Source organism: Staurois parvus, unplaced genomic scaffold (genome assembly GCF_062004578.1).
Source record: "Staurois parvus isolate SC_StPar_1 unplaced genomic scaffold, SC_StPar_1.0 ptg000691l, whole genome shotgun sequence".
NCBI classification, from domain to species: domain Eukaryota; kingdom Metazoa; phylum Chordata; class Amphibia; order Anura; family Ranidae; genus Staurois; species Staurois parvus.
Genome location: NW_028318487.1, coordinates 1385753 through 1410272, shown reverse-complemented (window position 1 = coordinate 1410272; position 24520 = coordinate 1385753). Strand labels below are relative to the sequence as shown.

Here is a 24520-nt window from a genome sequence, read left to right as displayed (position 1 = left end):
GTCTGAAAAAAAGATGTGTGTGCATTTATTTTTTTTTAAAAGGGTGAACTTTAACCTCTTCACATCGGCCGAATGCAAATGTGCGGCCTCCCGGCGTCTGGGCCTAGACGCCGGGCCGCCGCACATTTGCGTCCTATTAAAGACGTGCTGAGAGCGCGCACTGTGTGCTCCCTGCACACATGTCCGGTACTCACGGAAAGGTCCCGATATCTCTTTTGATCGGGACCTTTCCCGATCATGTGACGGTGTCACGGCGGTCACATGACCCTAAACCCCGCCCCGCTTCCCGACTTCTGAAACCCTTAACCACTTCCCGACCGGCCGTTGCATATAAACGGCCGGACGGTGGCAGTGCAGGGTCGGGTGGCCGTTTATAAACGGCCTCCCCGCACCCTGCTTGTGCGCGCTCCCTGGGAGTGCGCAGCACTGCGATCCGGTGCTCGCTGTGTCCTCCGGACACAGTGAAACACCGATCGTCGGATGGGACCTCTGTACGAGGTCCCGATCATGTGATCACTGATTGGCCAATCAGTGATCACATGCAAAGTAGTAAGCAAGATGTCACTTGTGACATCATTGCTTACTACGTGTGAAATCTGTGAATGATCACAGAGGTCACATGGTACAAGGCTATTCACAACAGGCTTGTACCATGTGACAAGCTGTGACCAATCACAGCTTACTCAGTACTTCTCAATGAGTGCAAGAATGCAGACAGAGAGAAAGAGAAATGATTGCTTTCACAGCCTATATGGGTGTAAAAGCAATGTGTAAAAAAAAAAATAAAATCTTCATCACCCCACACAAGTAGTACAGTGTCACCATGGTGACACTGTACTGCTAGGGTGACAGTATGTAAAAAAAAAATAATAATATAAAAAAATAAAATAAAAATGTAAAAAAAAATGTTTAAAAATTATAATTTTTGGTTATAAACTAATTTGGATATTTTTTTTTTACTAAAAAGATAACGGAATAAATTTTGGCAAAGATTGATGATGAAATATTATTTATTTGCAAAATTTTATAAAAAAAACTTTTTTTCAAAATTTTTGGACTTTTTCATTTACATAGCAAAAAAAATAAAAATCCCAGCGGTGAATAAATACCACCAAAATAAAGCTTTATCTGTCTCGAAAAAAAATGGTAAAAAATTCATTTGGGTACAGTGTTGCATGACCGCGCAATTGTCATTCAAAGTGTGATAGCGCTGAAAGCTGAAAATTGCCCTGGTCAGGAAGGGGGGGAAAGTGTCCGGTCTGGAAGTGGTTAAAGGGCCGGGAGGCGCCAGCGCCAAGGGGTTAATCACTTCCACTTACCATTGTGATCAGATGCAGTTGCTGCGAATTGCGCCCTTCTTTGCCTTTGTGGCAGCACCTTCATCAGCTGATGTATGTAATATATCCAGATATTTTTTTTCAGAATGCATACTTCAGTCAGTAAATCTTATATTTAACTTGGTTATATTTCTATAGAAGAATTACTAGTGTTCAGGGATGTTGAATTCCTATCGCCCGACGCCCGGGACATGTAGTTCTGGGCGCCGGGCAGGTAGTTTCTTTTTTTTTTTCTACTTCTAGCCCTACTGCGGGTAAGCAGCAGGGCTCATCTGTCATGTGGAAGCAATCTGCAGCAGTGCTGCCGCCGATTGCTTCCACTCAGCACCAGCCTCTCCGCCCCCCAATGTGAATCTCCCCCCGCCCACTATCTCCCGGGCTCTGCTTGCCCATCTGCAGGCCGATTCACCGCCCTCAGCTACAGTGGAGGGAGGAGAACGGACACGTTCATTCCCCTTCTTGTCTTGACGTCACTTCCGGGTCCCTGTTGAGAGATTCACTAAATGTAATGCAGTGCGATGTGCACTGCTTTACATTCAGTGTAGTGCAGGGGAGACATGCAGAGTCTTTTAGACCTTGAATGTCTCAATAAAGAGAACCTGTCACCTAATATGAGAGCAATAATTCTAGCACGAGTCTTCCACTATACTGATGACCTATAAGGGGCTTTAAATGCATCACCTATAGAAAATTTACACAATTTCACAAGCGCACGCAAATTTAAGGTTTGGCATGTTGGATATCTATTTACTCGATGAAACTTCATCTTTTATATATTTTTTTTAAAATTAGGGTAATTTATTGCTTTTTTTTTTTTTGCCCTAAAATTAACTTGCTCGTATTTTTTTTACTGAAAGTTTTCAGTAATATCATGCGACATATGGATAAAGGAAAGCCCGACACTCTTCTTTCCTGAGGAGTAGCCAATATCGGTGCTCATTACCCTGCAAGGTCTCTTACCCCCCCTCCCAGTTCCTGGGTACGGTGCTGGAGATAGGCGGGGAGGAGGAGATAAACAGCACAATGTTAAAAATGTTACACATTTAAAGTGGAGCTCCACCACAAAAGGAGAAGTTCCACTTTAAGGACTGCTCCCACGCTCCACATTAAGAATTGTCACCTTTGGGGGGGCGGAGCGGGTACCTGAATTTGACAGGCGTCCTCCCTCCCTGTAGTCTTTTGGGACACGTGACAGGTCCCAGAAGACTACAGGACCATTCATGAAGCGCAGCACTACTCGCGCATGCGCAGTGGGTACCCGGCTGTGAAGCCGCAAGCTGTCACAGCCGGGTGCCTACACTGAAGATGCCGGCCTCCTGGAATACAGGACGGCCGGTGAAACGGGCTGCGGGGGACACACCACGGGACAGAGGGACAGGTAAGTGGCTGTTTTTTAAGTCAGCAGCTACAGTTTTTGTGTGTGCTGACTTTTATTTTTTGACAGGGTGAGTGGAACTCCACTTTAAGTCACCATAAAACCCCTTTTGTTTTTAAAACAGTCCTAAAATCACCTCTGATTTAAATACGGTTTTGGTTAAAATTATTATTTTTTTCATCTGGACAAGTAGACTGCCATGAGGGGCAAGTAGACTGCCATGAGGGGCAAGTAGACTGCCATGAGGGGCAAGTAGACTGCCATGAGGGGCAAGTAGACTGTCGCACCGATTTAGTCCCTGGACAAGTAGTTTTTTAAAAAAATTTCCACACCCCTGGTGTTGCTGTCTGCTGTAATCGGTATATTGGAACAGCCATGTTTTTTTCTGACGGATCCTCATCTCTGCCTGCGAAGTCTTGTGAGGCTTCAGATGTACAAACTGAGATCACAACAAAAGTAGCGCATGTACAACTTTAAGCGCATGCCGCCCAGCCACTGTACATATACGGCGACAGGGCGGCACTCACAGGCAAAACCACGTTTTAAGACGTGTGTTTTGTAAACAAATAGGGGGCGCGCCGCCGCCCTATTTGTCCCGCGGTTCTCTGACGCAGATGTCAGTCGCCGGGTCACAGCCGCTCCTTAGCGGCTATCTCCCGGCGATCGGCGGCAAACAGTGACAGAGAGCACAGCTGTAGTAGCTGTGCTGTCTGTCACTTCCCTGACAGCTCGAGGATGAGCTGATCGAGAAAGAACAGTTTTTCTTTCTCGATCAGCCTTGTCCCGCCCAGCACACACCCCCACCCCCTAGTAAAACACTCCCCTCACTCCTATAACCCTTCCCTGCAAAATAAAGTTAACCCCTTCCTCCCCAGTGCCATTAGTACAGTGTCAGGTTTTTTTTTTTGCACTGATCACTGTATTAGTGTTTTTGGGGATGTCAGTGACCCCAAGTCAGTACCCCCCAATGTCAAAATGTCCGCCGCAGTCCCGCCATAACTCGTTGATCGCCGCCATTATCAGTATAAAAAAACCCCTAAAAATCCCAGTATCTTTCCCGCCATTTATAAATGCTATAACTTTCACGTAAACCAATTAATTTACACGTATTGTTTTTTTTTTTTAGCAAAGACATGTCGCAGAATGCATTTTGGCAGAAATTTATGACTAAATTTGATTTTTGCATTTTTTTTACTGGACATGTTTTACAGCAAAAAGTCCAAAATACTGTTTTTTTTTTTTCCTCAAAATTGTCAGACTTTTTTTTTTATAGCGCAAAAAATAAAAACTGCACAGGCAATCAAATACCACCGAAAGAAAGCTCAATTTGTGGGGAAAAAAGGATGTAAATTTCATTTATGTACCATATTGCATGACCGCGCAATTGTCCGTTAAACTAGCGCAGCGCTGTATAGCAGAAAAATGGCGTAAATTGCAGTATTTATACCATAGTTTGTAGACGCTATAACTTCCACACAAAGCAATCAATATACACTTATTGGGATTTTTTTTACCAAAAACATGGAGCAGAATACATTTTGGCCTAAATTTATAACCAACTTTGAGTTTACTATATATTTTTTGTAGCTGTAAGTAAAAAATATCGTTTTTCTTCAAAATTTTTGGCCTTTTTTTGTTTATAGCGTGAAAAATAAAAAGCGCACAGGTGATCAAATACCACCGAAAGAAAGCTCTATTTGTGTGAAAAAAAGGGCGTAAATTTCGTTTGGGTGTAGCATTGCATGACTGCGCAATTATCAGTTGAATTAGTGCAACACCGAGTAGCAAAAAGAGGCCTGTTCATTAAGGGGGGTAAATCCTCAGGAGCTCAAGTGGTTAAAAATAAAAAAAGCACCTGTACCATGTGATCCAGTGCAGGTAAACGCACTGCATTTGCGACCTGTGATTTGCGTGTCATCAAGACACCCACTGCAGATCACAAATGCAGTTTGTGTTGAACGCGACGCAAGAAACGCAAGTTTCCCGCAGCATGTTCTGGTGTGAACTGGCCCTTACCTGGTTGTACGATGCACTGTATTCAGGTAAAGATTGTAATAGGCAAGATGAATCCTTCTGTGGAAGGAGATAGAAGTTCTTGGGGGGGGGAAAAAAACAAGACATTTATTCCGGTTCTGCAGAACAGATGGCTGCTGAGAAAAAGCTCGTGTTAGAAATTCAGGTCAGCAATGTGAATGGAAGGGAAGAAAAATCAATGCTGCCTATTATGTTTGCAAGACGTATGAGGTCCATTTTTAGGACATCTCTCCACAATGTGCTATTCTGTATCAGTCTCCCTGCAAACCTCTAGCCCAGCCTTTCTCAAGAGGAAACCTTGGAATGGTTGTCAGATGTCAGTGTCTGTTCACATACAGTACATGCGGATTGAACCCCATCCGATCCGCATGACATGGCTTCCTATGGTGCCTGCTCACATACAGTACATGCGGATTGAACCCCATCCGATCCGCATGACATGGCTTCCTATGGTGCCTGCTCACATACAGTACATGCGGATTGAACCCCATCCGATCCGCATGACATGGCTTCCTATGGTGCCTGCTCACATACAGTACATGCGGATTGAACCCCATCCGATCCGCATGACATGGCTTCCTATGGTGCCTGCTCACATACAGTACATGCGGATTGAACCCCATTCCGATCCGCATGACGTGGCTTCCTATGGTGCCTGCTCACATACAGTACATGCGGATTGAACCCCATCCGATCCACATGACATGGCTTCCTATTGGGCCTGTTCACATATATATGGTGCACTGGCAGCACGGATTGAAAAAGAGTCCTGTCCGATTTCTGAGCATTGCGGTCCAGTTCAGGTGTGGATTACAGGCTATTGGGAACCGTTTCTAAACCGCACATGTGTGAACAGGATAAAATCCTGACCTGAAATTTATCTAAGCCCTGCTTCACACTGATCTGGCGGAATTTGAAGCCTTGCAGCCTTCATGGGTGTAAAAGCAATCAGTGTAAAAAAGAAAAAAAAAATCTTCATCACCCCCCACAAGTAGTACAGTGTCATCATGGTGACAGTATGTAAAAAAAAAAAAAAAAAAAAGGTATAAAAAAGTTTTAAAATTAAAATTTTTGGTTAATTTGGGTTTTTATTTAAGATAACGGAATAAGATTTTGCCAAGATTTATGATGAAATACTATTTTATTTGCAAAATTTTATAAGAAAACACTTTTTTTTTCAAAATTTTGAGACTTTTTCATTTACATAGCAAAAAAAATAAAAATCCCAGTGGTGAATAAATACCATCAAAATAAAGCTTTATCTGCCTCAAAACAATGCTAAAGAAATCATATGGGTACAGTGTTGCATGACCGCGCAATTGTCATTCAAAGTGTGATAGCGCTGAAAGCTGAAAATTGGCCTGGGCAGGAAGGGGGGGGAAAGTGTCCGGACAGGAAGGGGTGGAAGTGTCCGGACTGGAAGGGGTGGAAGTGTCCGGACAGGAAGGGGGGGAAAGTGTCCGGACAGGAAGGGGGGGAAAGTGTCCGGACTGGAAGGGGGTGAAAGTGTCCGGACTGGAAGGGGGTGAAAGTGTCCGGACTGGAAGGGGGTGAAAGTGTCCGGACTGGAAGGGGGTGAAAGTGTCCGGACAGGAAGGGGGGTGAAAGTGTCCGGACAGGAAGGGGGGTGAAAGTGTCCGGACAGGAAGGGGGGTGAAAGTGTCCGGACAGGAAGGGGGGTGAAAGTGTCCGGACTGGAAGGGGGTGGAAGTGTCCGGACTGGAAGGGGGTGGAAGTGTCCGGACTGGAAGGGGGTGAAAGTGTCCGGACTGGAAGGGGGTGAAAGTGTCCGGACTGGAAGGGGGTGAAAGTGTCCGGACTGGAAGGGGGGGGGGGAGTGTCCGGACTGGAAGGGGGTGAAAGTGTCCGGACTGGAAGGGGGTGAAAGTGTCCGGACTGGAAGGGGGGGGGGGGAGTGTCCGGACTGGAAGGGGGTGAAAGTGTCCGGACTGGAAGGGGGGGGGGGAGTGTCCGGACTGGAAGGGGGTGAAAGTGTCCGGACTGGAAGGGGGGGGGGGAGTGTCCGGACTGGAAGGGGTTAAAACTGTTACTTTACAATAATGGCAAAGATGTAACACCGTCTCCCAACTCTGCCGTGTTCGCAACAATTCAACAGCTCCAGTGTCTCCCGTTCTCATTCTGAACACATGGGAAGTGGATCCGGGCCCCTTTTTATTTTACAGGGCTGATTTTTCATTCCCATTTCGAAAGCAAGAAAAGGCCACAGAAGCGGGCTGCGTGCTGCAAGTGGAGCTTTCAGTCGGCTGTATGCTGGAAAAATCCTGAGGCTGTCTTTTTTTTTTTTTTTTTTTTTTTCTTGCATGGCTGCTCTGTGGCTTCAGCCTTTTGCAGACGATTAACAACAAGCTATTATCCTGAGGCGAGAGGGAAAAAAAAAAGAAAGCGTGTCATGTGAAGTAGGCTGGAAAATGGATCAGTTCAATCTCGCACAGTGTGATCTGGCATTGGAAGCCGGAGGAATGCAGATTTCTGACAAAGCCTGCATAAAGGAGGTTGGATGAAATGGTTAGCACTTCCGCCTGGCAGTATTAGGGTTGTCGGTTCGAATCCCAGCCACGGCACCACCTGCTTGGAGTTTGCCTGTTCTCCCTGTGGCTGAGTGGGTTTCCTCCGGGTACTCCGGTTTCCTCCCACACTCCAAAGACATGCTGGTAGGTGAATTGGCTCCTGTCTAAATTGTCCCTAGTATGTGTATGTATGAATGTGAGTTAGGGATTTTAGATTGTACGCCCCTTGAGGGTTAGGGACTGATGTGAATGTACAATATATATGTAAAGTGCTGCGTAAATTGATGGCGCTATATAAGTACCTGAAATAGATAACTGCCAGCTGACGGGATCCCAAAAGTCCCCAGCTTACCTTGCCTGGTGGCATGCTGTGGGGCTTGCTACCCCTACTGCAGCCCTCTGCTGTAGAGGTTTGCTGCATTTTGGGTTGCCATGGTAGCAGCTAGCAATGAGTGCGATATTCTGATTATCTGTGGGGGGGGGGTGCGGTTGTGGTATGGGATTTGTTTGCAGTTACACATTATTTAGCCGCTTTCCCGCCGCCCTATAGCAGAACTACTGTTGATGCTGGACTATTATTTATTTAATATCTATTTATTCACAATTTTATTATTGCAATCGGTAGTGGAGAACGTGTGTATAGGGTGTAAGCAAACCACATTTTTTCACAGTTTTTACACACAATTTTATTTTCATTTTCACTATTGTATTGGTTTTACAACAATTTTATTATAATTTATAATATTTGATTATCTAATTATTTATTAGCACTCTGTATACACCATAGTAGCTCACAAGACCCCACACTTTAGTGTTGTTACAGGGCGGCGCTTTTGCATTCCTGGGTAGGGGGCGCACCCATAGATACCCAACATGTCATGTTTTAAAATTGCGCACTCTCGTGGAATGGCGTGAAACTGAGGTACTTAAAAATCTCTGAGGAAGAGGTTGTGTCCTCGAAACGCGTTAGCCAGTTGGTCATCCAGGGTTCCATCGTATGGACTCAGATGTTGTTTGGATCATACACCTTGTTCAGTTTGACCTGCCTGTGTTATTATGTCCATTGTGAGTATGATACCTATTTTTGTTTCTTTAATAAATTTTTTTAAACGATAATGCACTAGGTCGGTGCGCCCTTTTTCTGTTTCTCCATTTGCATCCACTTTAGTGTTGTTACAGGGCGGCGCTTTTGCATTCCCGGGTAGGGGGCGCACCCATAGATACCCAACATGTCACGTTTTAAAATTGCGCACTCTCGTGGAATGGCATGAAACTGAGGTACTTAAAAATCTCCATGGGTGATGCTTTAAAACTTTCTACAGGTTAGTAGTGTAAAGTTACAGAGGAGCTGTAGTGCGGGAATTATTACTCTTGCTCCAACGTTCGTGGCGATACCTCACGTGTGTGGTTTGAGCACCATTTACATATGTGGGCATGGCCTATGTATGCGTTCACCACTACGTGCGAGCACGGGGGACGGGGACACTTTAAACTTTAAAAAAAAAAATTTATGTTTTTTTGCACTGTTCCTTTTAAAAAAATTTTAATCACTTTTATTCTTATCACAAGAAATGCATGCACCCCTTGTGATAGAAATAGTGACAGGTCCTCTTTATGGAGAGATATGGGGTTAATAAAACCCCACATCTCTCCTCTACAATATAAAGCATTGGTTCAAAAAAAAAAAAAAAAAGCATTGATCTAGTGCTTTACAAAAAAAAAAAAAAATGGCCGGAACTGGAAGTGACATCGCTCCGGTCCTCCAAGGGCATAGAGATGTGTGGCGGCCATCTTTCCTTCACTCATCTCTATGCCCAATGCCGGGATTGATGGTTTCTCAGGTAAGACTGAACTACCGAGCAGTGGCCGGCGGTGGCGAGGGGCGGGTGGCTTTGAGGGGCGGGGTTTTTTCGGCACCGATATCGGTGCTTTTTTTTTTTTTTTCCATTTCGGCCGGCAATCGAAAGGGGTGTTTTCGGCCGAACCGTTTCGGCCACCGGAATTTCGGTGCATCCCTACTTGCGCACCATTGTGTTGATCTCTGTGATTGGTCACAGTGATCACATGGTATACACAAGGCCAATCACATCTCATCTGTACCTTGTCATTAGCTGTGGCCAATGACAGCTAATCGCAATAGTAATCACTGAGTGAATAGATTTTGTTCAAAAAAAAGGGTTGCTTATAACCTTGAAATGAACTCTTATAAGCAATCGTAGTGTGCAAAAGAAAAAATAAAATCCTAAACACCTCCCCAGAGTAAATCAATGTTACTATATTTATAAGCCCAGTGTGCATGGACCCTTATTGTGAAAAAAAAAAAAGTGTATTATGTTATATATTAACCACTTCCCGTCCGGCCCAAGTATGTAAACAGCCGGACAGGAGCAGTGCAGGGGCGGGTGGCTGTTTATAAACGTCCTCCCCATTCCCTGCTTGTTCTCGCTCCCTGGGAGCCTGCAGCACCACAATCTGGTGCCCGCTGTGTCCGGAGGACACAGCAGAACACTGATCTTTGTACGGGACCTCTGTGTGAGATCCCGATCATGTCATCACTGATTGGCCAATCAGTGATCACATGAAGAGTAGTAAGCAATGATGTCACTTCTGACATCATTGCTTACTATGTGTAAAATCTGTGAATGATCACAGAGATCACATGGTACAAGGCTAGCTCCTAGATTGTAAGCTCCCAGGATCAGGCCCTCCTATCCCTCTTGTATTGAACTGTATTGTTGCTGTATTGTCTCCCGGTATATTGTAAAGCGCTGAGCAAACCGGTGGCGCTATATAAATCCTGTACAATAATAATACAAGGCTATTCACAACAGCCTTGTACCATGTGACAAGCTGTGACCCATCACAGCTCACACAGTATTTCTCAATGGAGCCAGAGACAAGGAGAAATGGTTGCTTTTACAGCCTTTATGGGTGTAAAAGCAATCGGTGTAAAAAGAAAAAAAAAAATGTTCGTCACCCTCCACAAGTAGTACAGTGTCACTATGGTGACACTGTACTGCTAGGGTGACAGTATGTAAAAAAAAAAAAAACATAAATAGAAAATTTATAATTTTTTGGTTATAAACTAATTTGGGTCTTTTTAGTAAAAAAAAAAAAAGATAACTGAATACATTTTGGTCAAGATTTATGAAGAAAGATTATTTATTTGCAAAATTTTATAAGAAAAACACTTTTTTCATCATTTTTGGACTTTCATTTATATAGCAAAAAAAAATAATAAATCCCAGTGGTGAATAAATACCACCAAAATAAAGTTTTATCTGTCTCAGAAAAATGCTAAAAAATTCATATGGGTAGAGTGTTGCATGACCGCGCAATTGTCATTCAAAGTGGGATAGCGCTGAAAGCTGAAAATTTGGCCTGGACTGGAAGGGGGTGAAAGTGACCGTACTTGAAGTGGTTAATAGCCAGGTATATAGCATAGACCTAAACACCGTGGGAGCCTTTTTACTAGGCCACTATGTTTTAAAGTTCCTATTTATTTCAGGTACTTGTATATCGCCGTCCCTTTACGCAGTGCTTTTACATATATATTGTACATTCACATCAGTCCCTAACCCTCAAGGGGTGTACAATCTAAGGTCCCTAACTCACATTCATACATACACATACTAGGGCCAATTTAGACAGGAGCCAATTAACCTACCAGCATGTCTTTGGAGTGTGGGAGGAAACCGGAGTACCTGGAGGAAACCCACGCAGGCAAAGGGAGAACATGCAAACTCCAGGCAGGTGGTGCCATGGCTGGGATTCGAACCGACGACCCTAGTACTGCCAGGCGGAAGTACTGGCAGTACTAGCCACTGTGCTATATTATATTAAATTTAAATTAAAATTAAATTAAAAAAATTTAAATTAAAAAAATTAAAATTAAATTTAAAAAATTAAATTAATTAAAAAAATTAAAATTAAATTTAAAATAAAAAAAACTAAGTTTCAAGTTAAAGTTCTAGTAAAACTTTCTAGTAAGCAGTAGGGCTAACTAGAAACAAAAACTACCTGCCCTGCGCCCAGAACCGCATGGCCCAGTCGTCGGGCGATATAAATCGCACATCCCTGTTATATGTACTGTGAATACTTGGGTCACATCTATGTAATAGATTTACTGCAAAGGGGGTTACAATCAGACCAATCACTGAATCCCTAACACATCTTATCTGTAGATCATCCCGTTTATTTTTCTGCGATTTCAGGAGCGCTTGGAGTTTAATGAACAACCTTCAGAATAGACCACCTGCACAGAAGTCCCTTTTTCCTATCAGGAGTAGCTGACTTTAAGGAGTGATGATGGAGCATTACCATTCCATCAAGCCCCTTGGTAAGCACCACAAGTTTTTCATAACCAGTATTTGATGATTAAAGATTGTTAGGCTAAACTATCACGTTTCCGCTTGCAGAATGTACTGTGGTGGGGCCAGGGGTGGTGGTGAAGGTAGAGGAGGAAGAAATCTACAATCCTCAGAATAACCAGATTCCAATGAGCAATACAGGTAAGTAATCTGTGTCATCAGGAGTCGTGTATATATCTAAGCAATATGTGATCATGTAGAAAAACAAGGGTAAGCACCATTTCAAAGGGATACTGTCGCCCGCTCATTCTGTGAAAGTGCCTTCCTATAGCCCCCCCCAATCCATGCTCTCCTATCCCACTGCTGGAATCTGCCCTAAGTATGCTGTAGTGTTTGAACCTACATGATTAGATGATATCATTACCCCTCCATGCACACGCAGTGTTGTTCAGGCCTAGCAATTGGCTACCTAGTAGCCCTGCCTGCTCAATTAGAGCCTTGAAGTGTTACTAAACCCAGGACCCTGCATTCACTATATCTGGTCTCCCCGGACCCTGCATTCACTATATCTGGTCTCCCCGGACCCTGCATTCACTATATCTGGTCTCCATGGACCCTGCATTCACTATATCCGGTCTCCCCGGACCCTGCATTCACTATATCTGGTCTCCCCGGACCCTGCATTCACTATATCTGGTCTCCCCGGACCCTGCATTCACTATATCTGGTCTCCCCGGACCCTGCATTCACTATATCCGGTCTCCCCGGACCCTGCATTCACTATATCCGCTCCCCCCGGACCCTGCATTCACTATATCCGCTCCCCCCGGACCCTGCATTCACTATATCCTGTCTCCCCGGACCCTGTATTCACTATATCTGGTCTCCCCGGACCCTGCATTCACTATATCTGGTCTCCATGGACCCTGCATTCACTATATCTGGTCTCCCCGGACCCTGCATTCACTATATCCGGTCTCCCCGGACCCTGCATTCACTATATCCGCTCCCCCCGGACCCTGCATTCACTATATCCGCTCCCCCCGGACCCTGCATTCACTATATCCTGTCTCCCCGGACCCTGCATTCACTATATCCTGTCTCCCCGGACCCTGCATTCACTATATCTGCTCTCCCCGGACCCTGCATTCACTATATCTGCTCTCCCCGGACCCTGCATTCACTATATCCGCTCTCCCCGGACCCTGCATTCACTATATCCGCTCTCCCCGGACCCTGCATTCACTATATCCGCTCTCCCCGGACCCTGCATTCACTATATCCGCTCTCCCCGGACCCTGCATTCACTATATCCGCTCTCCCCGGACCCTGCATTCACTATATCCGCTCTCCCCGGACCCTGCATTCACTATATCCGCTCTCCCCGGACCCCGCATTCACTATATCTGGTCTCCCAGGACCCTGCATTCACTATATCCGCTCTCCCCGGACCCTGCATTCACTATATCCGCTCTCCTCGGACCCTGCATTCACTATATCCGCTCTCCCCGGACCCTGCATTCACTATATCTGCTCTCCCCGGACCCCGCATTCACTATATCTGGTCTCCCAGGACCCTGCATTCACTATATCCGCTCTCCCCGGACCCTGCATTCACTATATCCGCTCTCCCCGGACCCTGCATTCACTATATCCGCTCTCCCCGGACCCTGCATTCACTATATCTGCTCTCCCCGGACCCCGCATTCACTATATCTGGTCTCCCACAGAACATGGAAGTGCAATTATTTTAGCAAATATAAACTGCTAAATACCTGTTCTCATCAGAAGTTAAAGCAGTCTTGTGACTTCTTTCCGTGTCCTGCCCAGCACCAGCTAAAGCTTGTAGGAGGAGTTTTTGTTCTGCTCTTGGTGGATACAAATCCCCTGACCTCTGTCTGGACAGTGCTGATTGGCCCTGTGCTAATCACATGCACTCCCCCAAGATAAAAAGAAAACCTCTCTAGCAATACACCGCAAACTGAGCATGTGCATGCCTACAGTTCAGTCTGGAGATAAGTGGTGGTCGCTTGAAAAATGGGACGAACAGAGAAGACAGGATCAAATGTCCTTTTTACACAATGCAGAGGATTAACCCCTTAGGTTCCACAGTGAGTATAACAAGTATGCTTTACTGCATCTACAGACTGATTGTACTGTTGTGGGTTCAGTAACACTTTAAAGCAAGGAGGCAGTGAAGGAACATGGATGGGCCAGTGTACTTAAATGGGGGAGGGGTGGGCTATCGGGAAGCAAAGTCGCTTTGCCCTGAACAGGCAAAGTAACAGTTTCTCTTTAAAACTACTAAATATTTCCCCATTAAAATGTTAGACATTATCTTTGTTTAACCACTTCCCGTCCGACCCATGTATATAAACGGCCGGACGAGAGCAGTGCAGGGGCGGGTGGCCGTTTATAAACGGCCTTCCTGCTTGTGCGCGCTCCCTGGGAGCTCGCTGTACCGCAATCCGGTGCCCGCTGTGTCCTCCGGACACAGATGAACACCGATCGTTGAACGGGACCTCTGTGTGAGGTCCCGATCATGTGATCACTGATTGGCCAATCAGTGATCACATGAAGAGTAGTAAGCAAAATGTCACTTCTGACATCATTACTTACTACGTGTGAAATCTGTGAATGATCACAGAGGTCACATGGTACAAGGCTATTACAACAGGCCTGTACCATGTGACAAGCTGTGACCAATCACAGCTCACACAGTATTTCTCAATGGCTGCAAGAATGCAGCCAGAGAGAAGGAGAAATGATTGCTTTTACAGCCTTCATCACCCCCCACAAGTAGTAGTGTCACCATGGTGACGTTGTACTGCTAGGGTGACAGTATGTAAAAAAAAACAAAACATTAATAATATAAAAAAATTTTTATAATTTTTGGTTTATAAACTAATTTGGGTTATTTATTTTTTTTTACTAAAAAGATAACTGAATACATTTTGGCCAAGATTTATGAAAAAAGATTTATTTGCAAAATCTTATAGAAAAAACTTTTTAAAAAATTTTTTGGACTTTTTTACGTATATAGCAAAAAAATAAAAATCCCAGTGGTGAATAAATACCACCAAAATAAAGTTTTATCTGTCTCAAAAAAATGCTAAAAAATTAATATGGGTACAGTGTTGCATGACCGCGCAATTGTCATTCAAAGTGTGATAGTGCTGAAAGCTGAAAATTGGCCTGGACAGGAAGGGGGTGAAAGTGTCCGGACTGGAAGGGGTTAAATGGAGCCGTGCCTGGCTCTGCATAGCCTTTGCAAGACACTCCTCCTATGCCTGGTGCACATGCACACTCTCTGGACTAATTCATTTTTGGGTCAGGCTTTAAAAGGAACAAGTAATAAAACCTGCACTTAATTGTGGTGCTGAGAATGTGTTTTGCCCAGGGGCAGACTGACAACTCATGGGGCCCCCCGGGCAATAGGGGATCATGGGGCCCCTGTGTCCTTGCCCAAGCTCAAAAAAGCCTATGAAAAAGGTACCAGGGGCATCTCATGGGGCCCCCTACTGACCCTAGGCCCTCGGGCAATGCCCGAGTTTCCAAATGGTTAGTCCGCTCCTGGTTTTGCCTGACTGGCTAGTAGATATGGCGCCAAAGGTCTTGACTCCCTCAAGAGTTGGTTCTGGCCAGCTCCACTTAGCTGGCCAGAACCAACTTTTGAGGGAGTCAAGACCTTTGGCGCCATATCTACTAGCCAGTCAGGCAAAACACATTCTCAGCATCCACTGATTGCTGTAGGAAAGGCCTGGATTCTTTCTTGGATACACAGAATATAACTGGATATAACATTTTTATAGGTAAAGTTGATCCAGGGAATATCCGATTGCCTCTCGGGGGATCAGGAAGGATTTTTTTTCCCTTGCAGGAGCAAATTGGATCATGCTTTGGTTTTATTTTCCTCTGGATTAACTGGGGGTGTAGGATTATAGCACTTTTTTATTTTTTTATTTAATGGTTGAACTGGATTTTTGTCTTTTTTTTTTTTTTCAGCCAGACTAACTATGTAAATATGTGGGTGTCCACCAAACCACAGGACTGTGGGTGTCCTTGCATACACTGAAATCAACAACAAAAGAAGAGGGCGCACTAACCTAGTTACCAAAATAACAATTTATTTAGAATGTGTAAAAGAGGTAATTTATTCACAAACACATGACATGCATTGGCATATAATAGGATGCAGACAAGACCTCCAGGTTCACTTTACTCGGCCAGCGATATGGGAAGTCTCTGTAGCGTCCTAAGGTTTACGCTTTTCGATTGTCAGACGCTCTTCGTCAGATCCTGAAGAAGGGGGTCCGACCCTCAAAACGAGTAAGCTATAGAACACTACAGAGACTTCCCGTTCCACCAGCTGAGTACCGTGGACATGGAGAGGTGACCTTGTCTGCATCCTATTATATGTTACATGTTTGTGAATAGATGACTTCTTTTACACGTTTTAAATAAATTGTTATTTTGGTAATGCACTAAGGTTGCTGCGCCTTCTTCTTATGTTGTTTGATTTAAAAGGAACATGCTCAGTCTGTGAAACTTACTGCTTTTCTCTTCTGTAGCTGGAAACACTTCCCGTCTCTTTCTATTCAAGGTGGTGACAGAATAAAGCGTGAAGTGGACATCAAGACTGAACAAAGCGAAGAGACCTGTATCCGAAGGAAACGGAAGTCTGACCGTAGGAAACGCATCCCCGAAAATAACGTTGGTAATATCTGTGTATTTTATTTGGAGATCCCTTTGTTATGCTGTCGTGTGGTCAGGAACCATTTCATATAGTGGTGCACCGAAATGAAAATTCTGGTGCCGAAACCGATGCTGAAAATTCAAAATGCATGCCGAAAACTGAACCGAAACCTAAATGTCTGCGTATGTGGGGGTGTGGAGGCTCGAATTTTTTTATTTGTTTATTTTCAAACTTATGATTTTATTGCTATCACATAAGGGACCAATAGTCCCCTATGTGATAGCATATGAGCGACAGGTCCTCTTTGTAGGGGGGAGGGGGTGGGGGGGGGCAGTGTGTGCAAGGAGGGGGCAGGAGAGGAGTAGTGTATACAGAGAGGCTCCCTCACTGGCTGTCACTATGGGGTTTATTTACTAAAGCTGGAGAGCCCAAAATCAGACTCCCTTCTGCATAGAAACCAATCAGCTTCCAGGTTTCATTGCCAAAGCTTCATTGAACAAGCTGAGGTTAGAAGCTGATTGGTTTCTATGCAGAAGGGAGTCTGATTTTGGACTCTCCAGCTTTAGTAAATAAACCCCTATATGTCAGTGCCGATTTTTAAATTAAATTGCTGGCTTTTTTTTTGTTTTTTATAGCTCACAGAGTTAGCTGTCCCCCCAGCTAAAGGAAACTTTGTTTCTTTTATCTGAGGAGAGAAACTAGCAGGAAACATTGTTTCTTTTAACTTGGGAAAGAAACTAAAAGGAAACTTTTTGTTTCTTTTATCTGAGGAAAGAAACTAGCAGGAAACGATGATTCTTTTAACTTGGGAAAGAAACTAAAAGGAAACTTGGTTTCTTTTAGCTGGGGTGAAAATGACAACTACCGTATTTTCCGGCGTATAAGGCGACTGGGTGTATAAGACGACCCCCTAATTTTCCAGTTAAAAAGCTAGGTTTTGGGCTATACTCGCCGTATAAGACTACCCCCCTTCCGAGGCAACACCATTAAAAAACATCAGATTTTTTAATTGAAATGGTTATGACTTACCAGTACTTAAAATCCTTCAAAATCCCCATGTTCATCCTCTGACATCATAAGTTCATGAATGACATCTTGTGACACATTTGTAAGACAGTCATCATATGGATCAAATTCCAAGTCAGATGGCTACCGCTGGATGTGCGGTAATACGGTAGCTTCGGCTACATACAGTATACAGTATATATGCAGCCCGCTGGATGTGCGGTAATACAGTAGCTTCGGCTACATACAGTATACAGTATATATACAGCCCGCTGGATGTGCAGTAATGTACATACAGTATACCGTGCTGAGCCAAACTGGCTCAAAACAAATGTCCCTATGAGAGATTAATCTGTCAGCCCGCTGGATGTGCGGTATATACAATATACTGAGCCAAGCGGTTTCAAAATGTACCGGTACGTCCCTACGGTAATCAGCCCGCTGGATGTGTGTATGTACGGTAGCTGTGGCTACATACAGTATACACTTGACCAATCATGGCAAGCGATGTATTCTACTAATGAATACAAAGCCTGCTCGGATTGGCGGAGGTTGTGACATCATCAGCCCACCTCTCTGACTCAGCCAATCCGAGCAGGCTTTGTATTCATTAGTAGAATACATCACTCGCCGTGATTGGCCCAGTGTATACTGTATGTAGCCACAGCTACCGTACATACACGCATCCAGCGGGCTGATTACAGTAGGGACGTACCGATACGTTTTGAAACCGCTTGGCTCAGTATACTGTATATACCGCACATCCAGCGGGCTGACACATTAATCTGTCATAGGGACATTTGTTTTGAGCCAGCTTGGCTCAGCACGGTATACTTTATGTACAGTATTACCACACATCCAGTCAGCTTGACCCAAACAAACTCAAGGTTCACATTTTATACCCCGTGTATAAGACGACCCCCAATTTCTGGGGTATATTTTTAAGTATAAAAAGTAGTCTTATACGCCAGAAAATACTGTAATTCTGTGAGCTGTAGTGAAGAAAAGAAAAAGGTAATTACATTTAAAAACTGGCACTGACATATAGGGGTTTATTTACTAAAGCTGGAGAGTCCAAAATCAGACTCACTTCTGCATAGAAACCAATCGGCTTCCAGGTTTCATTACCAAAGCTTCATTGAACAAGCTGAGGTTAGAAGCTGATTGGTTTCTATCCAGAAGGGAGTCTGATTTTGCACTCTCCAGCTTTAGTAAATAAACCCCATAGTGACAGCTAGTCATTGTATACACTGCTCCTCTCCTGCCTTTCTCAGCTGTTTCTCCCCCCCACATCTGCAGTACACACAGTCTTCTGTATTGGAACCTGTATCGGCTAAATTTTCATTCGGTATGTTTCGGTGGCCGAAATTGCCCATGCATCCCTAGTTTCATATTTTGTTGTCCTGGGACTCGACTATCTATCCATCCATCCCACTAATGCACAATAAACATTTCTTACTCTCAACGCTTTAAGCGACTGTCAGTATATTATAAAGTTTAGAAACAGGCCTCTCTGTAAAGGTGCCGACGATCTTTTCTCTTTTGAAAAGCTAAAGTGGGTTAAAGAATATTCAGCATACGTGTGTCCTGTGCCTGGCCTCTTACTGAGCCCTATGGTTCCGTACGTTGACATCTTTATCCTGGACAAGGTCTTTAACCAATCCAGAGGATTTACTCCCCTTCCTGACCAGGCCATGTTTTGCATTACAGCACTGCGTTGCTTTAACTGACAATTGCGCGGTCATGCAACGCTGCACCCAAATTAAATTTATGTCCTTTTTTTTTTCCCATGAATTGAGCTTTCTTTTGGTGGTATTGGATTGCCTGTACTTTTTTTTTTTATTTTTAGCTTTATAAAAAAAAAAAAAAAAAAAGATCGACAATTTGTATATCGCTCTTCTTTGTATATCTTAGGCCCTGTTCATCCAAAACCTGAAATTGTAATCAAGACTGAAGATGATCATGAAGACCCGTACATGAGAAATGATCGTTCGTTTCAAGAGGATCAAAGTCTTAAAACCAGAACAGGTGATGGACTGTCACCGCACATACTAAAATAAGTAACAGAACCTTGTTAGGTCTAAAAATAGCATTTTCTTTTTTTTTGGTATTTGCAAAAAAAAAAAAATCTTTTAGGCCTCATTTATACTGTGAGGATTAAAATCTGAACTCCAGATGTAACGGACCGCCTGACAGCACCTCTATCAGTCCCCTGATAGAGCCTCCCCAGAGTGCGGAGTCTAAGTACTGGAGCACTTGTTCACCAGGGCCCCTGATGGTGGGGATGGACTTGGAGCGCTCTGGGACCAGGTCGCAGCTGCTAGGTATCTCTACCAGAGGTAGAGGAGTCTGCCAAGGGCTCCTGCAGGTTAAGAGTCTGATGTGAGGGAACCCAGGGATCCCTGAGGGATGGATGGACGGAAGAGCAAAGTCAGAGTCAAACAAGCCGTGTCGGTAACTAGCAGGTCGGTGAGGTACAAGACAGTAGGCAAAGGATAGTCGGGTCACACGCAGGGTCAATACCAGAAGATCAGATCTATAAGGGAACATCCAGGAGCAGAGTCGGGCAAGCCAAGGGTTCAGGACAGGAGAAGGCAGCAAGGTCAGACAATCCAGATCAGAGTACTTCACAACACAGGTAACAGGATACAAAAGACCATTCGGCAACAAGTGTTTGTGCAGAGCTGGCTTAAATAGCCTGCCCTGCACCTGACAGGCGCAGCCTAGGTCCTAGTGCCTGCCTAGTACTGTCAAGATGACGGGTGCGCCTGGGTCCTAGTGCCCTGCCACCTACACGTCTTGGCAGACACCTACGCCTGTGTAGACCCATGCGTCCTGATGGTCCCTGACACCAGACATGTCCAAATACATAGGCAGGTAGACAAATAAAATTGCTCATGGAGATTCTCTGATCCATTTTAAATAATGTCCCAAGCTGGGTCAATTATTTTTCTTATTTTTAACCTCTTTCTGACCACATAGTGCACATGTGTGGCAACAGGGCAGGTGGGTCTGTGTGTCTATGAAGACCGAGGTTTCTGTGCTGAGAGCATGCTTACTCCATTCCCCTAGTGACCCCAGCTGCCAGTCTCTGTTTTTGATCAGCCGGACAGGTTCCTGATCATGTGACCACTGTGAGAGACCATCGGTGATCATGTGATGAGAAGTTCATCCTTGTTTTTGGGGTTAAGACCACTTAAGGGGCCACCGGAAGAATTAAGCTGGGCTCTCATGTTTCCAAGTGTGTACATCTTCCTGATTCTGCAGCTGTAGGGGAGGATAATAATTATACAGTTGCTGTCCTTTACACTATATCTTCCTAAACAGTTATGCTTGCTGAGAGCACTCTAGGCAACATCCACTACATATAGTATGCAGCACTGTGTTCCAGCAGCAAGCTAAGGGCTTCCCTTCTTATTCCTGGAATAAAATCAAGTTGGACGCTGCTCAGCCATTTGGAGGAAGCCTTTTATTTTTATCAGTTTGTGCTGAAGACCGCACTGGACTGACTGGATCAGTCACTGGTTGTAGGTGGGTGGGTAGGGAGATGTCCCTCCAATCGCTTGTGCCCAATAGTGGATACTGGTGGTTAATGGTGCACTGAAATTAAAATTCTGGTGCCGAAACTGAAAATTCAAAATGCACTTGACTGGAAACCAAAATTGAAATGCGCAGTTTTTAAAAATTAATATATATTTTTTGGAAAAAAATACACTGATTAAAAAAACCCACAATATATACCCCAAATTTTTTGGTAAAATATGAAAGAGAATGTTACGGCGAGTAAATAGATACCCAACATGTCACACTTTAAAATTGTGCACGCTCGTGGAATGGCGTGAAACTGCGATACTTAAAAAATCTCCATGGGTGATGCTTTAAAAATTTCTACAGGTTAGTAGTGTAAAGTTACAGAGGAGGTCTAGTGCGAGAATTATTGCTCTTGCTCTGACGTTCCTGGCGATACCTCACGTGTGTGGTTTGAACACCGTTTACATATGTGGGCATGGCCTACATATGTGTTCACCACTACGTGCGAGCATGGGGGGAAGGGGGCACGTTAAACTTTTTTTTTTTTTTTCTTTTTTGCAATGTCACTTTAAAAAAATGTTTTAATCACTTTTATTCTTATCACAAGGAATGCATGCATCCTTTTGATAGAAATAATTAATGACAGGTCCTCTTTATGGAGAGATATGGGGTCAATAAGACCCCACATCTCTCCTCTGCAATGTAACGCATTAGATCAATAAAAGCATTCATCTAGTGCTTTAAAAAAAAAATGGTCAGAACCAGAAGCGACATTGCTCCGGTCCTCCAAGGGCATAGAGATGAGTGGAGGCCATCTTTCCTTCACTGATCTCTATCCCCAGCGCCGGGATCCTTCGATGGTTTCTCAGGTAAGGCTGAGAACTATTGAGCGGCGGTGAGGGGCGGGGTTTTTTCGGCATTTGTGCTTTTTTTCATAACCGACAAAACGTTTTGGCCACCGAAATTTCGGTTCATCCCTATTGGTGGTAAACCCTCCTAGGGTTTGGGCTGCGGCCCTTCTTGTACAGTCCTAAGGCCGTTTTCACACGTAGACTTGATATAATAGGAAAGAAATTATTCCCTATTTCTAAAAGAATGCACTTTTGATGGTAGATTAAGAGGCATTTATTGAGACTAACAACAAGTATATCAAACTAAGGCGCTTACGTATTTTTACAAAATTTTCATACTTGTTCAATAGCCCTGAAGAAGAGTCTTTTCTCCCGAAACGCATTGGTTTGATGTACTTGTCTTTATTCTCAATAAATGCCTCTTAATCTACCATCCAGTGCATTCTTTTGGACATCAGGCGCTTCTTCTTTCCTATTATTCGAAGTTTAATTTTTATCGGGAAATACAAGGCTTCCTTTGATTGAGGTGGAGAGGCGGGTGGATGCTCCCCATCTCAACCAATCGGAGAGAGCCTTATATTCATTCATAAAATACAAAACTTCCTCTGAATGGCTGAGCAGCATCCAGCCTGACTCGATTTTGTTTTTTTTCTGGGAATGGGACGTTGAATACAGTTTGAATCTGATGCTACATACCGTTTAGTGCTCCCAGCAAGTGCATCTGTCCAGCTTGGACCAAACGAACTACTAAAGTTAAAGTGGAGCTCCACCCAAAAGGAGAAGTTCTGCTTTAAGGAATGCTTCCCCGCTCCCCATTAAGGATTGGCACCTTTGGGGGGCGGGGGGGAGCGGGTACCCAAATTTGACAGGTACCCGCTCCCTCTTCTGGTCCGATCGCCTAGGCCAGTGGTGGGCAACCTTTTTTTTCAACTGAGCCAAATCTCGCCAAAACCACGATTGAAATTTATTTTGAGAGCCACATTTTTAAAACTGAAATACATCCCCCATATAGTAATTCATCCCCCATATAGTAATTCATCCCCCATATAGTAATTCATCCCCCATATAGTAATTCATCCCCCATATAGTAATTCATCCCCCATAGTAATTCATCCCCCCTATAGTAATTCATCCCCCGTATTAATTCATCCCTCATATAGTAATTCATCCCCCCCATATAGTAATTCATCCCCCCTATAGTAATTCATCCCCCCTATAGTAATTCATTCCCCATATTGTGTCAATTCACTTACCTTTGCTCCGCGCGTTCCTCTCGCCGTGTTCCCGCGCCGTTCCGGTCTTCAGGGCGGACTGTGAGAGGAGTTCGTCACGCTGCCCCGCCTACATCCTGACAGCCAATGTTTGCCACGCTCCGCGGGCCGGATTAAAAGGTCCCCCGGGCCGTAGTTTGCCCATTGCTGGGCTAGCTGCAGAGTCCTGACTTTTGGGGCGGCCGCCCGAGAGGAGGGAGGGAGGGGAGCGGGCGCCCGGCACACAGAAGAGCCGCATTAAAGTGTGTAAAGAGCCGCATGTGGCTCGCGAGCCGCGGCTTGCCGACCACTGGCCTAGGCGATTGGAAGCAGAAGGTGTCCTCCCTCCCTGTAGTCTTTTTGGGACACGTGACAGGTCCCAGAAGACTACAGGACCATTCATGAAGTGCAGCACTACTCGCGCATGCACAGTGGGTACCTGGCTGTGAAAGCCGCAAGCTGTCACAGCTGGGTGCCCACACTGAAGATGCCGACCTCCTGGAATACTGGACAGCCGGTGAAACGGCTGCGGGGGACACACCGCGGGACCGAGGGACAGGTAAGTGGCTGTTTTCTATAAGCAGCTACAGTTTTTGTAGCTGCTGACTTTTATTTTTTGACAGGGTGAGTGGAACTCCGCTTTAAATCAAACCTGGAGTTAGGCATTAAGTAGCTAAATTTGCAGTCAGGAAACTAAATTTGCAGCTGTCCTTTCTACTCTTTGCAGGACACAACATGAAGCCCGAAGTTGAGGTGAAGCTTGAAGAAGGTGACCAGCATCATGTAATGAGCGATCAACATTTTGAGGAGAGAGACAGTTCACCTGCCGCGAGTCCAGGTACCTACATACACTGTGTAGCCACCTAACCATCACACCTCTAAGAACTCTTGGATATCCCACTCTAAAACCATGGATATTAATATGGATTGGGACCACACTTGACAGCTGTAACAGCCTCCAATCTTCTGGGAAGGCTTTCCATAAGATTTTGGAGTGCATCTGTGGGAATTTGTATCCATTCAGCTAAAAGAGCATCTGTGAGGTCAGGTAATGTTGGACAAAAGACCCATTTGTCCCCCACCGCCTCTAATGCAGGCCATAGATGGGGAGAAAACCATCCGATTTTTAAAAAAAAAATATAAAAAAATCGGTCGTTCAAGCGGCCGACGTTACCAGGAATGGTAAAGAAAATCGGCCAATTTTCATCCCGTCTACAGCCGGCAAAAAGTGTCCCTGCAGAGAGCTCCGCTATTTCTTTGACAGTGCTTTGACATTTATAGCGGCTGCAACAATCTATCTATTTGTATCCATTTCGGATACAGATGTTTTTATTTGGAAACAAATAGATACATTGTTGCACCTGCTATAAATGTCAAAGCACTGTCAAAGAAATAGCAGAGCTCTCTGCAGGGACACTTTTTGCTAGACTGGAATTCTTCCTCTTCATCCTCTTCTTCTTCCTCTTCTTCTTCATCTTCATCCTCTTCTTCATCTTCTTCATCATCCTCTTCTTCTTCTTCATCATCCTCCTCTTCTTCTTCATCATCCTCTTCTTCTTCATCCTCTTCTTCTTCTTCATCATCCTCCTCTTCTTCTTCATCA

At 44.5% G+C, this 24520-nt stretch overlaps 1 protein-coding gene across 2 annotated transcripts in view; it reads left to right on the top strand.

Moving 5' to 3' along the window:
• LOC149446771 (uncharacterized) overlaps positions 1-24520 on the top strand; it is a 47916-nt gene that overhangs the window by 7753 nt on the left and 15643 nt on the right. Inside the window, exons 2-6 of one of the 2 annotated variants that reach the window (XM_089652727.1) lie at positions 11489-11613; positions 11693-11785; positions 16188-16301; positions 19200-19313; positions 23645-23755. In XM_089652727.1, coding sequence (XP_089508853.1) covers positions 11580-11613; positions 11693-11785; positions 16188-16301; positions 19200-19313; positions 23645-23755 — 466 coding nt within the window. In that variant the 5' untranslated portion in view covers positions 11489-11579. Of the gene's footprint in view, positions 1-11488; positions 11614-11692; positions 11786-16155; positions 16302-19199; positions 19314-23644; positions 23756-24520 lie in introns of those variants that run through there. The other variant, XM_089652728.1, reaches the window with a different exon arrangement.